At 47.6% G+C, this 12,814-nt stretch overlaps 1 protein-coding gene and 1 long non-coding RNA gene across 5 annotated transcripts in view; one reads left to right on the top strand and one right to left on the bottom strand.

Moving 5' to 3' along the window:
• Window positions 1-1,354: 1,354 nt before the first annotated feature.
• LOC310742599 lies at window positions 1,355-3,214 on the top strand. The gene is made up of 2 exons (XR_014538597.1): window positions 1,355-2,187; window positions 2,556-3,214. It is a non-coding gene; the product is annotated as an uncharacterized lncRNA (long non-coding RNA).
• Window positions 2,962-12,814, bottom strand: part of SMOX (spermine oxidase) — a 43,894-nt gene continuing 34,041 nt past the window's right edge. For 2 of the 4 annotated variants that reach the window (XM_083571438.1, XM_083571439.1), the window contains exons 4-7: window positions 8,646-8,819; window positions 7,566-8,268; window positions 4,754-4,914; window positions 2,962-3,483 (exon numbers count right to left, since the gene is read on the bottom strand). In XM_083571438.1, the coding sequence (XP_083427564.1) occupies window positions 3,346-3,483; window positions 4,754-4,914; window positions 7,566-8,268; window positions 8,646-8,819 (1,176 nt within the window). In that variant the 3' untranslated portion in view covers window positions 2,962-3,345. Of the gene's footprint in view, window positions 3,484-4,753; window positions 4,915-7,565; window positions 8,269-8,645; window positions 8,824-12,814 lie in introns of all 4 variants that reach the window. The other 2 variants (XM_083571440.1, XM_083571441.1) reach the window with 2 other exon arrangements.

Genomic DNA, 12,814 nt, shown 5'->3' on the forward strand with positions numbered 1-12,814 from the left:
CTAATATTTTCAGTGGAAGGCGGGCTGAGGTGGGTCTAGCTTTCTTGCAACGAAGGGCTACCTCCTTTAAGAAACCCCACACAGCCCCAAATCCAGCATCCGAATAATAATAATAATAATAATAATAATAATAATACATTTCATTTATACCCTGCCCTCCCCAGCCAGAGCCGGGCTCAGGGCAGCTAACACCAGTAAAATTACAATAAAAACATAATGGGGGGGCCAATTTAAAATACAGGTTAAAATGCAATTTAAAATGCAGCCTCATTTTAAAAGTAGCCCATGGATCAAAACCATAAGGGGAGGGAAACATAAGGGTCAGACTGAGTCCAAACCAAAGGCCAGGCGGAACAGCTCTGTCTTGCAGGCCCTGTGGAAAGATGTCAAGTCCCGCAGGGCCCTGGTCTCTTGTGACAGAGCGTTCCACCAAGTCGGGGCCGGTACTGAAAAGGCCCTGGCCTTAGTTGAGACCCATCTAACCACCTTGCGACTTGGGACCTCCAAAGTGTTGTCATTTGTGGACCTTAAGGTCCTCCACGGGGCATACCAGGAGAGGCACTCCCTACTGCAATACAAGAAAACTTATGCTTCATTGACTTGACTGCAGACCTGCTGGGCTTTAAAATTTGAACACTCTCGATTATAAAAAATAAAGATTCTGCAGGAAAGCTTGCTTCTTCTTTTGGCCGCGACATGCAACCCAGCCCCAGCGACGCTAAAATCCTGGATTTCTCCATTGTTTTATTTGGGCAGCTCCCACTTCCTTTAGCCCTTCAAACCAGCAGTCTTGCCCGGACTGTTGCTTTCTGCATACTGCTGCAGTAAGAGTTACCACACTCCCAACAGCCATAGTGAGCCGCTTTTGGACCCTGGGCCGGAGGCTGACGCACACCATGTTATAAAACCCTCGATGAGATACCAGTTACCAGTTCTAGCTGCCCGGCCCACACTGAGATGATCTTGTACAGCTGCTCAACATTCAGTATGTATTTACTTACGATAGCTCGGATTTCCGTGTTGACTTTTGCCTCGCGCCGTTGAATGGGAACATGTGTCTTGGCAAACATTTGCTTATACAAAAAGAAGGCGGGGGCAGAGAGAGACACTAAAGGGGAACCACAGGTAGGGTTTGAAATGCCAAAACTTTATAACCAGATTAGGAACTTTATTTTTTTTTTTAAAGAGACAGCAGCAATAATGCGACACAGAGGCAGTTCTTGCCGATTCTAATCATCGTTTCATACAATTTTGTACAGACCGATTTTTTGAGTTTACTGGTTACTGATCACCATTTCTAACATGTTTTGAATTGTCACCATTCATTTGGAGGTGTAGTGAGGTGCTTCGTGCATTTTGTGGGGAAGCAGTATAGAAACAGATGAACGCAAAGGCGGTTCTCACTGATTCTAATCATCTTTGATTCTATGTTGTCTTGTTTGTATCATTTCATACCATTTTGTATAGACCGATTCTTTGAGCTCGCTGATTACTGATCACCATTTCTAACATGTTTTGAATTGTCACCATTCATCTGGAGATGTAGTGAGGTGCTTCGGGCATCTTGTGGGGAAGCAGTATAGAAACAGATGATGGGAGATGAGACTACAAAGGCAAGCGGGCAGTTTCTGAGCCATTGCTTCATAAACAACGAAACAAGAGGAAGAACATTAACACCGTAAATCCCTAGCGGCCACCTCCCTGGACTGATGTTTCATCTCCTTGCAAAAAGCGGAGCAAAAGAAGTCAAAGAAAGGGATATCAGCTTGTCATACAGCGCAACCCCAAAGGGTGGGCTGCAAGGCTAGACGATGTATTGATATTTTGTCCCAAACCAGTTTGAAGTCCATATCATGATATCGGTTTCATCTTTTTGACATGGCAATATATTGTGAATCGTGATGTGTGTATGTGTGAATGCTACACAAATATCACAATACGGGGAAAACCATGAAGCCAGCCAATGCCTCTACAGAGCTCCATCCTTATTTCAGACATTGTGATATATCAGTATATCGCAATGTGATGTATCACGATGTTGAAAACCAGGTATCGCCCAGCCCTAGTAGAACTGCTGTGCATAGCCAGTGTTTCAGCTATGGGAACTAAGCTAGCCCAAACAGGACGTCACAAAATGTGTTGTCTAGCTTGCTGGAGGAGCCGTTCAACCCGCTTTTGTGAGTCTAGGTAAAGGGTAAAGGGGCCCCTGACCATTAGGTCCAGTCGTGGCCGACTCTGGGGTTGTGGCGCTCATCTCGCTTTATTGGTCGAGGGAGCCGGCGTACAGCTTCCAGGTCATGTGGCCAGCATGACTAAGCCGCTTCTGGCGAACCAGAGCAACGCACGGAAACGCTGTTTACCTTCCCGCCAGAGCAGTACCTATTTATCTACTTGCACTTTGACGTGCTTTCAAACTGCTAGGTTGGCAGGAGCAAGGACCGAGCAACAGGAGCTCACCCCGTCACGGGGATTCGAACCGCCGACCTTCTGATCGGCAAGTCCTAGGCTCTGTGGTTTAACCCACAGCGCCACCCGCGTCCCCTTTGTGAGTCTAGGCACAACAATTAAGGGTTAGGCAGAGAGAGAGAGAATATCTGGGCACAGTTTATACCCAAATACAGGGCCCAACCTTCCATTTCCAAGACAAAGGGGCACAGGAACATGCGAAGAGCCTTGCAGGATCATGCCAATGGTTCAACTAGTCCAGTAGTATCCTGGTCTCACAGTCGCCAACCAGATGCCTGCAGGAAGCATGCAAAAAGGACCTAACTGCCGCTCTTCCCACCTGTGGCTTCCAGCAACTGCAAGGCTGAAGTTGCAAAACCAAATTCGGCAAAGAAAGCAATGCGCCACAGGACCACCACAGAGGATGCCATTGCTATGCTTTGACCTAAAAAAAGGCTGACGAGTGTGATCTAGTCTCGGACAAGCCCCGCTGAAATGGAGCCACACGAGAGCACAGTGGTTATGACAACATTTATTGAAATATAGAAGGCACTTACAATACCAGGGACCTGGGGAAGAGGTGGGGGGGGGGGAGAAGCACCAGATGTGCAATCAGAAATCAAAATTACACCAAAAGAAAAGAAAAAGAGAGATAGCTTTCACTCAGTCAGGAAGAGCAAGCTTTTCCTGTGGACAGATACAGTACATGGAAATAAACTACCATCAGTCAACTACGGGTCAAAAGAATTAAGACTTTTATAGAGATATATAGATATAAAAAGATAAAAATGTGTTGTTTTTTTAATTCATTTGTTTTTTTAGAAAAGGAAAAAAGAAAAGAAAGACTTCTTAAAACACACAACCGTAAAAGGAATCACGAGTTAGTGGTTCAGGCCCCTCTCAGTTTCTGCATTGCAAGAGGTCTTGGTACATTTCAAGAAGGTGGTTTGCCTCCCTCTGGCCAGAAAGCAAAGCACCATGGGTAGTGGAATAATACTTCCTGTGGGTGGCCTCGCCCGAAAACATCACCTGCATAGGCTGGAGATCCAGGGAGGGAGGGAGGGAGGGGAGAGGTTGGGGACAGGGGGAGAGAACACACGTCAGGAAAAGGTATTTGGAGAGATAACAATGTCAGGGGGAGGCAAGGACTGGACACAGGCAAAAACACACACGGAACTGCATGGATGCTGGCGCTTCTCCATTCATGCAATAAAGGTCTTTCATGAGATGTGCAGAGCCAAAGGCGTCTTGAAAGAGAACAGCCCTTTGCAGATGCACACACAAACACAAATGCACCATGTTCCGTGAACGCATGGTGTTTGGAGGGGGAGACCTGAACGCCTTGGGCAAAGGATACTTCTGCCTGAGTGGGGTGTGTTGAACTTTTCAAATTCCTAAAATTAGGGGTGCAAAAAAAACCCGCTATAACAGGACACGGGAAGTCAAAAGAGGTTTCGGTTGAATTAAAATTTGAGTAAAACGTGTGAAAAATTGCATAGAAAATCAGGGTGGATAAAACCAAAGATTTTAAAAAAAAAATCGGATTTTTTTTAAATTTAAATCGGATTTTTAAAATAAAATGCTTTTGGAGGAAAAATCTTTCTAAAGTTAGTTTTCTATTTAAGTTAGATTATAGTCCAAAGGCCGTTCATCAGGGAAATAAGGATTTGTTTTAAGTTCTGCATGTGTGCTAAAAAAATTGTTTAACCACATCAGTTAACAAACACGGATACATATGCTATAATGTTATTGCTTTAGTTAAATGAATTGTTTAAATTGTTACTAAGGAAATGATTGCTTTTCTCCTTCCAAGAAAGTACAGCAAAAAAGTTGTCCAACTATAAAGAGTTAACTTATTAAATTAATTATTAATACTACTACTACTACACACTGCCCTGATAGTTTATAATATGGCAGCATAAAAATACTATCTTAAATAAATGCTATGAGGACAGCTTAGCCCAGCAATTCCATTGACCAACATGTAGCTTGGATCCTGCAATCGCCCTCGCATGTTCTTTGGGGCTAAGATTTAGGGACTGGAGGATCCGGCCTACAATTCTCAAGCCGTTTTAAATGCTAACTAGAAAGGCTTTTACGTCAATTAATTCGTTTAATATTGACAATAGGACAGAAAGTGACCGTTTGCCCTTGGTCCTTTCTACTGCACCCCCCCAAAAAAAACTTGCACCCTTCCCAGTTTTAATAATTCGTTGCGGATTTTTCCCTACCCAATGGCCCGTTTTTCAAATGAGCGTTCTATCTGGCAGAGCCATTTCACGGGGTTCGTTTCCGGAACAATACTTACAACCGTCTTGGAGCTCTCGGTATAAGGCAGTGGCTTTGCGAGTTTCTCCACGTCCGCTCCGCTAGACCCAACTTGAGTGTAGGAATAGGAGCCGCGGAAGTAAGGATTGCTGCCCCACGAGGATCGCAAGATCCGCCGAGGTTTCGGAATGTCCGGATTCCCTAGACCGAAAGAGAAGGCGCAAAGGCGTCAGGGGAAGAGGCCTGGAAAAATAATCCAAGTTCAGCTAACCAGATATATATGGCATGGCCCTGTGAAAACGTGCACACACTTCACTGACAGTGACTCCTGGTGGTTCAGATAAACACTGGATGGATTAATTGAAAGAGTCGTGTTCTGGAGGAAATCAGGGTACTGCAATCCATGTTTCTAGTACAGTGGTACCTCTGGATGCGAATGGGATCCGTTCTGGAGTCCGGTTCGCATCCAGAAGCGAACGCAACCCGCATCTGCGCGTGCACGGGTCACGATTCGCCGCTTCCATGCATGCGCGTGATGTCATTTTGACAGTCTGCGCATGCGCGAGCGGCGAAACCCGGAAGTAACGCGCTCCGTTACTTCTAGGTCGCCACAGTGCGCAACCCAAAAATATCCCAAAGCTACTTCAACCCGAGGTATGACTGTATGAGTTTTTATCTTGGGTTGGAGTATTGAGGGACTGGATTGAGGGACTGGAGCAGGTGCATTTTCTGCCATCTCCTGGGATGGGGTACCGTTTCAGGGTTTTTTGAGACTTCGCTTCAAAGAGGCCACCTTGACTATGTTCTTGTATTTTTATCATCCATCTGTCTCAGGAGACAACGGAGGGGTGCACCTTTGGGGGTGAAGTCAAACTTTTGGGTTCTTTTTTTGGCTGGTGCAGAAATTCAGTTCTCTTGTCAAGTGATACGCTGAGCTCCAAGCACCCATTGAAGCAGGCAGACAGTGGCAGGTCAGAACTTCTTGGACCGGGGACTGCACATTTTAAGACTGACAGTTGCTGACCAGTGAGACACAATGATCTCTCCCACCGACAAAGACAACCTGAGGCGCTCATCCCTTACGCCAATCAAGTTGAGTTTTCAACTCTCGGGTTGTTTTCGCTGTGTTTGCAGCAGCGAAGTGTTATGCTTAGACTTTGTTGTGAATTATCAGTGCACTGTTTAATTTTATTGTCCATTCATTAACATGAGATTAATCTATTGTTTATATGATTATTTAAGTTTTGTTCCAACTGCAGAAAGGAATACAGTGGTACCTCTGGAACGGGATCCGTTCTGGAGCCCCGTTCACATCCAGAAGCGAACGCAACCCACGTCCGCGCAGGTCACGATTTGCCGCTTTTGTGCATGCACGGGACGTTATTTTGACCGTCTGTGCATGCGCGAGCGGTAAAACTCAGAAGTAACTTCCGGGTCGCAGCAGCGCACAACCTGAAAACACTTATCCCAAAGCTACTTCAACCCGAGGTATGACTGTATAGGAAACTGCGTTCTATCAGGTCAGACCAGCGGCTCTCCAGGTTTTCAGGTAGGAAACATTTGCAGTCCTACTAGGAGATGCTGGTGGCTGAATCTGGATGTTGCAAAGCAGGTGTTCTATCTCTGAACTACAGCCTTTTCCTCAAATGAGCCCCACTCTGCAATGGAACAGGAGATCACCACACTCAGAAGATGGGTGGCCTGCTGGCAACCACATTTGTGGCAACTGATTATTGACCTCAGACCAAAGGTGTGGCTCAATTCCAACGCTGAAGCCATCTGAGCACGATCACAGAAGACCAGCAATGTGGAAAGATCAAAAGGAGAGCTGGGATTTTAGCACGGCTAAAATCATCCTCAGGAACACACACACAGAGCGCAAAAGGGCGAGAGGCACAGTTGCGCCCGTGAGCTCCTGAACGGTTGGGCAGCAGCCAGAAGATACAGCAATCCTGTGAACTTGAAAGCTTCTGGCTCCCCTGAAATCCAGGCACCTAACATCCGAGGGCTTAGCCGACAAAGGCTGTGTACAAGAAACTGAGTTGTTTTGAGCGAGGCACCACTTTAATCAGGTTTACAAAGAGCCGCAGTTGTCAATGGCTCGTAGCCTGCCTGAAGTCCGGGGTGTTTGGACAGCAAATCCAAATAATCCATTATGCTAACGTGTGGGGGAAATCAAAGTCCCCCTAGATAAATAGTTTCTGGGATGAAAGGGGCACCAAGCACAAGTGATCACGAATGGAAAAGATGACAGAGTCTAGCTCTGACCCTGTCCGCAGGCGAAGTTCATGGGATAATTTTCCCAGGAGGAGCCATGGCAGCATTTTCCAAGCTGCGCGCCAGGGTCCTCTGAAATTTACCAAGAGTCCTAAGTAATGAGAAGATCAATAATGACGAACCAAGGCAGAACTCAATTGCAGAGCATCGCACACCTGCAATTAGTACCACCCCTTTAATGCTGCATGGTGAACTGAGGCTGAGACGTATGTTTGCCTAAGGCAACCCTTTAAGTGTGTAGAAAAGCTAAAATCTGAGCATGACACATTAACCCATATCCTTATTTTACCCTGGTCGCATCTGCACCAGACCTTTAAAGCAGTCCCGTGCCACTTTAATAATCATGGCTCCCCCCAAAGAACCCTGGGAACTGTGGTTCGTGAAGGATCCTGAGAGTGGCTAGGAGAACCCTCACAGAGCTGCAGTCCTCAGCATCCTTAGTAAACTACACTTCCCATGATTCTCTGGGAAAGTCACAATGGCTTTAAATGCGCTGCCTCCCACCCCACCCCACCTGGCCCAGCCCTTTCCGCTCTCCGGACCCAAATGCAAAGGCGGTAGGGGCAGTCGCAGACCTGTAAATTTACGCAGCATCTCAGTGCAAGTCTCTGCTACGGTTTCATCGTCACATTTCTCCATGATCAGGGCCTCCTCCCCGCAGATCCAGCCGCTCAGCACGTGGCCGTAGCGCTCGGGCGGGTAGAGGACGTCGAAGCTGCAGATCTTCTTGTACCACATCCCCTCGGGGTAGGTGAGGCTCTCCGCCTCGGCCTCATCCTCCCACACGAACTGGATGCTGTTGCACTCGGGACTCCAGAAGGGCTCCTCAAACTCCAGGAAGATCTTGTCCGTGGTGCTGATGCCCAGCTTCTGGATGGCCATCACCTTCTCCTCGGGCAGCCGGGGGTGGAACATGTTCTCGTGGTGCTTCTTCAGCACCCCCAGGGACACCGTCACGATGACGTGGTCGGCCAGGATGAACTCGCAGTCCTCGCACTCCACGCAGACGTGGTAGCCCACGTCCCGCTCCCCCGTGCGGTCGCTGTTGTGGTCGGCCACCCCCTCGATCTCCTTGCTGACCGACTGGTTCCAGTGGATGCACTTGACCGGCTTGTTCAGCTGGATGACCGACTCCGGGATGGCGCGGGAGAGGATCTCCACGATCTTCATGAAGCCGCACGGGATGATGTGGTGGGCCCCGGGGATTTCGGTCCACTCCCCGAATTCGCTGAGCGACACCTCGTCCATGCTGTGGGAGCTGCTCTCGCAACTCTCCACCTAGGGAAAAGCAGGCAGAGAAGAAGGGCTTTCAGAAGAAGGGCTTTCAGAAGGGCTGTTCTTCTCCTAAGTGCGGCTTACAACAGAAAATCACAACAGAAAAAACACAAAATTCGTAACAGGAATAAAGACAAGGACAACTCAGTAACTCCTCTGCCCAACAACAGATTTTAAAAGGGCAATGAAGGCCCGGTTAAAGAGGAACATTTTCACCTGGCACCTAAAGGTGTATAATGAAGGCACTAGTCAAATCGCCCCGGGGATAGAATTCCACAAACGGGGTTTTGAAAATCTCAGCAACAGCCAACTTGCTATTGCCAGCCTATGCTATATGGTGCTGCAACATCTGAAGCAAACCCCGCCATTGCTGTCCATACCTTAAGGTATTGCTGGATCATGGCAAGTTTCAGCCTCCTGATCGTCTCCGAGTCGTCCGGATCGGCTTTGATGCGCTTGCGCACGACATCTCGCGTGAAGACGCCCACGCTGTTCTTGCTCTCGGCATTGACTGGTTTACCACTCTGGAAGAACTCCTGAGTCAGGTTATAGACCTGTCTCGAGACAGGGAGAGGGGACACACAAAGGGGGTTAACAACACCGTACTTCCAGACGTGGTGGGAATGCAAACCTGCACAGCTGTTTCAGGAAATGGTTGCTGGAAAAGTTTCTTTTATTATGGGACAAGAGTATTAAATATGCTTATAGGTTACCAGAAGAACCAACTAGTTATGGACATACAAATATTTTCCATGTTTGCAGCTAGAAATATATTAACACAACATTGTAAAACAGCTACATTAGCAAGGAATGCAATGTGTCAGGTGTGTTGTGCGTTCCACGGCTAACTTAGAGCAAAATACTTATACAAAATTATACAAAATACTTTTCATCTAGATATAGTGCTTTGTTGTTGTTGTTGTTTTCTTTATACCCCACCCATCTGGCTGGGTTTCCCCAGCCACTCTGGGCGGCTTTCAGCATATATAAAACACAGTAAAATATCAAACATTAAAAACTTCCCTAAACAGGGCTGCCTTCAGGTGTCTCCTAAAAGTCTGGTAGTTGTTTATTTCTTTGACATCTGATGGGAGGGCGTTCCACAGGGCGGGCGCCACTACCGAGAAGGCCCTCTGCCTGGTTTCCCGCAACTTCGCTTCTCACAGGGAGGGAACCGCCAGAAGAAACTCAAAAGAGTTTCACATATTTATTCATCAAATTGACACCGTAGAAGCTCCATCCCACCCTATAACAACCCATCCTTCAGGTTAACTGGGCCGCAGAAGCAAATGCAATCTTTTAAAAGCAGCAACACAGCCCAGACTGGGCCATTTTAGCCTCAAACAGTGTTGCAGTTCTAAACATTCTGAGCATTTTCCATGGGCAGAGTTCTTGCCATCCCGATTTGCTCTCCGCATGAAACTAGCCACCGGAACATGGATAATAAGCTCTGTGTCAACATGCATGGTAAGCAGAGAGGGAAAAACAACCTTTGATGGCCAGTAATTCGAGGGAACTAATCAGCCAAGGCGTGCGATGTGACCTTGATCACGTAGCTACAGAAACATGATCAAGGGCCTGGTGTTTCCAACTAGAGGCTGGGCACCCAGCTTCCTCCTCCCACTGCATTAAATGGAACTGGGGGGTTTCACCGGGGACCACCCCTCTTGCTTTGGGGAGGTCAGAACCCCTGGCTTACACGAAGATATCAAAGTCGCTGCAACCCTTGGCTTCAGCAGAACGCCAGGCAGGTTGCATAAGCCACTCGCTGGCTGTAAGCAGATTGAACATTCACAAGGAGAGCAAAACCACATTAAAATACATTAAGTAACTGGGCAGAGGCTCAATTAGCCACAGCCTGTTTTTGACTGCCCTTCCCTTTTCCTTTTGTACAAAAAGGGCCCACTTTTTAAAACTTCAAACACTTATCTGAACCAATTGCTGAAGAACCCCAAGAGGAGGGAGTAGGGGGAGAGCTTAAGTCAGCTGCATGACCCTAATTCCCTGCATTTTGAGTGGCGCTAGGAATGTTCTAAGAGGATCTAACTAATACATCTCCAAAGTAGCCCCCATAGCTTTTCGCAGGCAGGCTCAGTGCTGGAAACCTCTAACACAGGAGCCCTTGGCAGACTTACATGGGAGGGAGCAGAACAGAACTCATAGGGGCTTCCTTCCGAGTAAACACACATAGGACTGTGGAAAACAGAACTGTAGAGCTGGAAGGGACCATGAGGGTCAATGCAGGAATCTTTTGGCCAACGTGGGACCCAACACACACATATATGAGAAACCGTCGGGTGAAAAGGACAGATATCAAGGCTGGCTCACGGTACAGGGCTTGACCCCTTCATGTTATTTTAAGTACGTTTCTGAGCACAATTCAAAGTGTTGGTGCTGACCTTTAAAGCCCTAAATGGCCTCGGTCCTGTATACCTGAAGGAGCGTCTCCACCCCCATCGTTCAGCCCAGACACTGAGGTCCAGCGTCGAGGGCCTTCTGGCGGTTCCCTCCCTACGAGACAAGAAGTTACAGGGAACCGGGCAGAGGGCCTTCTCGGTAGTGGCGCCCGCTCTGTGGAACGCCCTCCCATCAGATGTCAAGGAAATAAACAACTATCTGACTTTTAGAAGACATCTGAAGGCAGCCCTGTTTAGGGAAGTTTTAAATGTCTGACACTGTATTGTGTTTAATATTCGGTTGGAAGCCACCCAGAGTGGCTGGGGAAACCCAGCCAGATGGGTGGGGTATAAATAACAAAATTATTATTATTATTACTATTATTATTATTGCAAAGCAGGAAACCCAGGTCTGATTCTCCGCTCAGTCTTGTCGCCGAGGCTCAGTTCAGCGCAGCCACGTATTGGTGCTTCAGAAACAACGCTGCCTCCAGCTGTGGAGAGAGAGCTATCACACTATTTGGTGTGATTCCAAATGATCCTTTCCCACTTTCACATGCACAGGCAGCAAAGCGCCAATTTATGAGTGATGGAGCTCATGAACTGCCTCTCCCTAGGTGGCCTCATGCACATCTCAACTTCTCTACCTAATCCACTTTTTCGAGGACCCGAAGAGGATAAAATGAGACAAAGCACAGTAAAGCGGATTTGCACAAGTCAAGAAACAGGACCTCAGAAAACCCTGAAACTTGGACAGGAGGAGTATCAGGTGGGGGCTGGAACTGCGGTTGAACAAAGGAGGATCCGAAAGAGAAACCCAGCAGGTCAGCAGAGACAAACTTAAGAGCAACAGTCCCAAGTGGGTCATGACGGATTGCTAGGGTCACCAGACTTTCCTGCGCCTGTACGAACAACTGCAGGCTAGAGACCGCAGATGTACCTTTCCCTGTTTATATGTTTGTTTTGCAACAGGGAAAAGCTTAAATAAAAACGTATTAAAAACAACAACAACAACAACAATTGCAAGCTGGAGAATCTGTTGTGCACACCACACAAGCTGCAACAGTGCACACATGCACAACCACACACCCACATTTTCCCTCCCCGCACGCAAAATATCAATTATGTGGGGAGCTAGAAATGAATTAGGCCTGGAAAACGGTGTTTTTGCTCTCGTCCACTCTTAACTGGAGTGGGACGCGGGTGGTGCTGTGGGTTAAACCACAGAGCCTAGGACCTGCCGATCAGAAAGTCGGCGGTTTGAATACCGGTGACGGGGTGAGCTCCCATTGCTTGGTCCCTGCTCCTGCCAACCTAGCAGTTCGAAAGCACGTCAAAGTGCAAGTAGATAAATAGGTACCGCTCCCGCAGGAAAGTAAACGGCGTTTCCGTGCACTGCTCTGGTTTGCCAGGAGCGGCTTAGTCATGCTGGCCACATGACCCGGAAGCTGTACGCCGGCTCCGTCAATCAATAAAGCAAGATGAGCGCTGCAACCCCAGAGTCGATCACGACTGGACCTAATGGTCAGGAGTCCCTTTACCCTTTACCCTTACTCTTAACTGGGGATGGGGGTAGGACATGACTGTCCTGTTAAGCATAGCTGGGGAGGCAAGAGTTAACCTTCTAACGCCAGTTGCAATTTCCAGGAAGATCCCTCTATCTTACACACACTTATACACACACTGCAACAATTAGGCTAAAAAAAAGACCTTCTGTTGGCTTCAATATAAGGCCAGCCCCCCAGTTAATTGAGGGGAGACACAAACTGCAAAGGGTGGGGTGTTAGAAGTGGGAAGGAAAGAGTTAACTACCCCCAGCTGAGACACACACCAGCACCAGTAGGGGGGGAAATGCCTCTCCTTGATTGTTATTAGACCTGAAAGAAGCCTTCTCTTGCAGTCAATTCAAAGCTTCTTAGGCTTCAAATTGTGGCTGGGAGTGGGGTCGCCATTTCTGGCCCACTGGGTTGTGTTTTTTTGTCAGGGGGATGATAATAAACACTAAAATACAATAACCTATTAAACATTAAAAGCTTCCCTAAACAGGGCTGCCTTCAGATGTCTTCTAAAAGTTTGGTAGTTATTTTTCTCTTTGACATCTGATGGGAGGGCGTTCCACAGGGTGGGTGCCACTACCGAGAAGGCTCTCTGCC

Source organism: Podarcis filfolensis (assembly GCF_964270895.1).
Source record: "Podarcis filfolensis genome assembly, chromosome: 9".
Lineage (NCBI taxonomy): Eukaryota > Metazoa > Chordata > Lepidosauria > Squamata > Lacertidae > Podarcis > Podarcis filfolensis.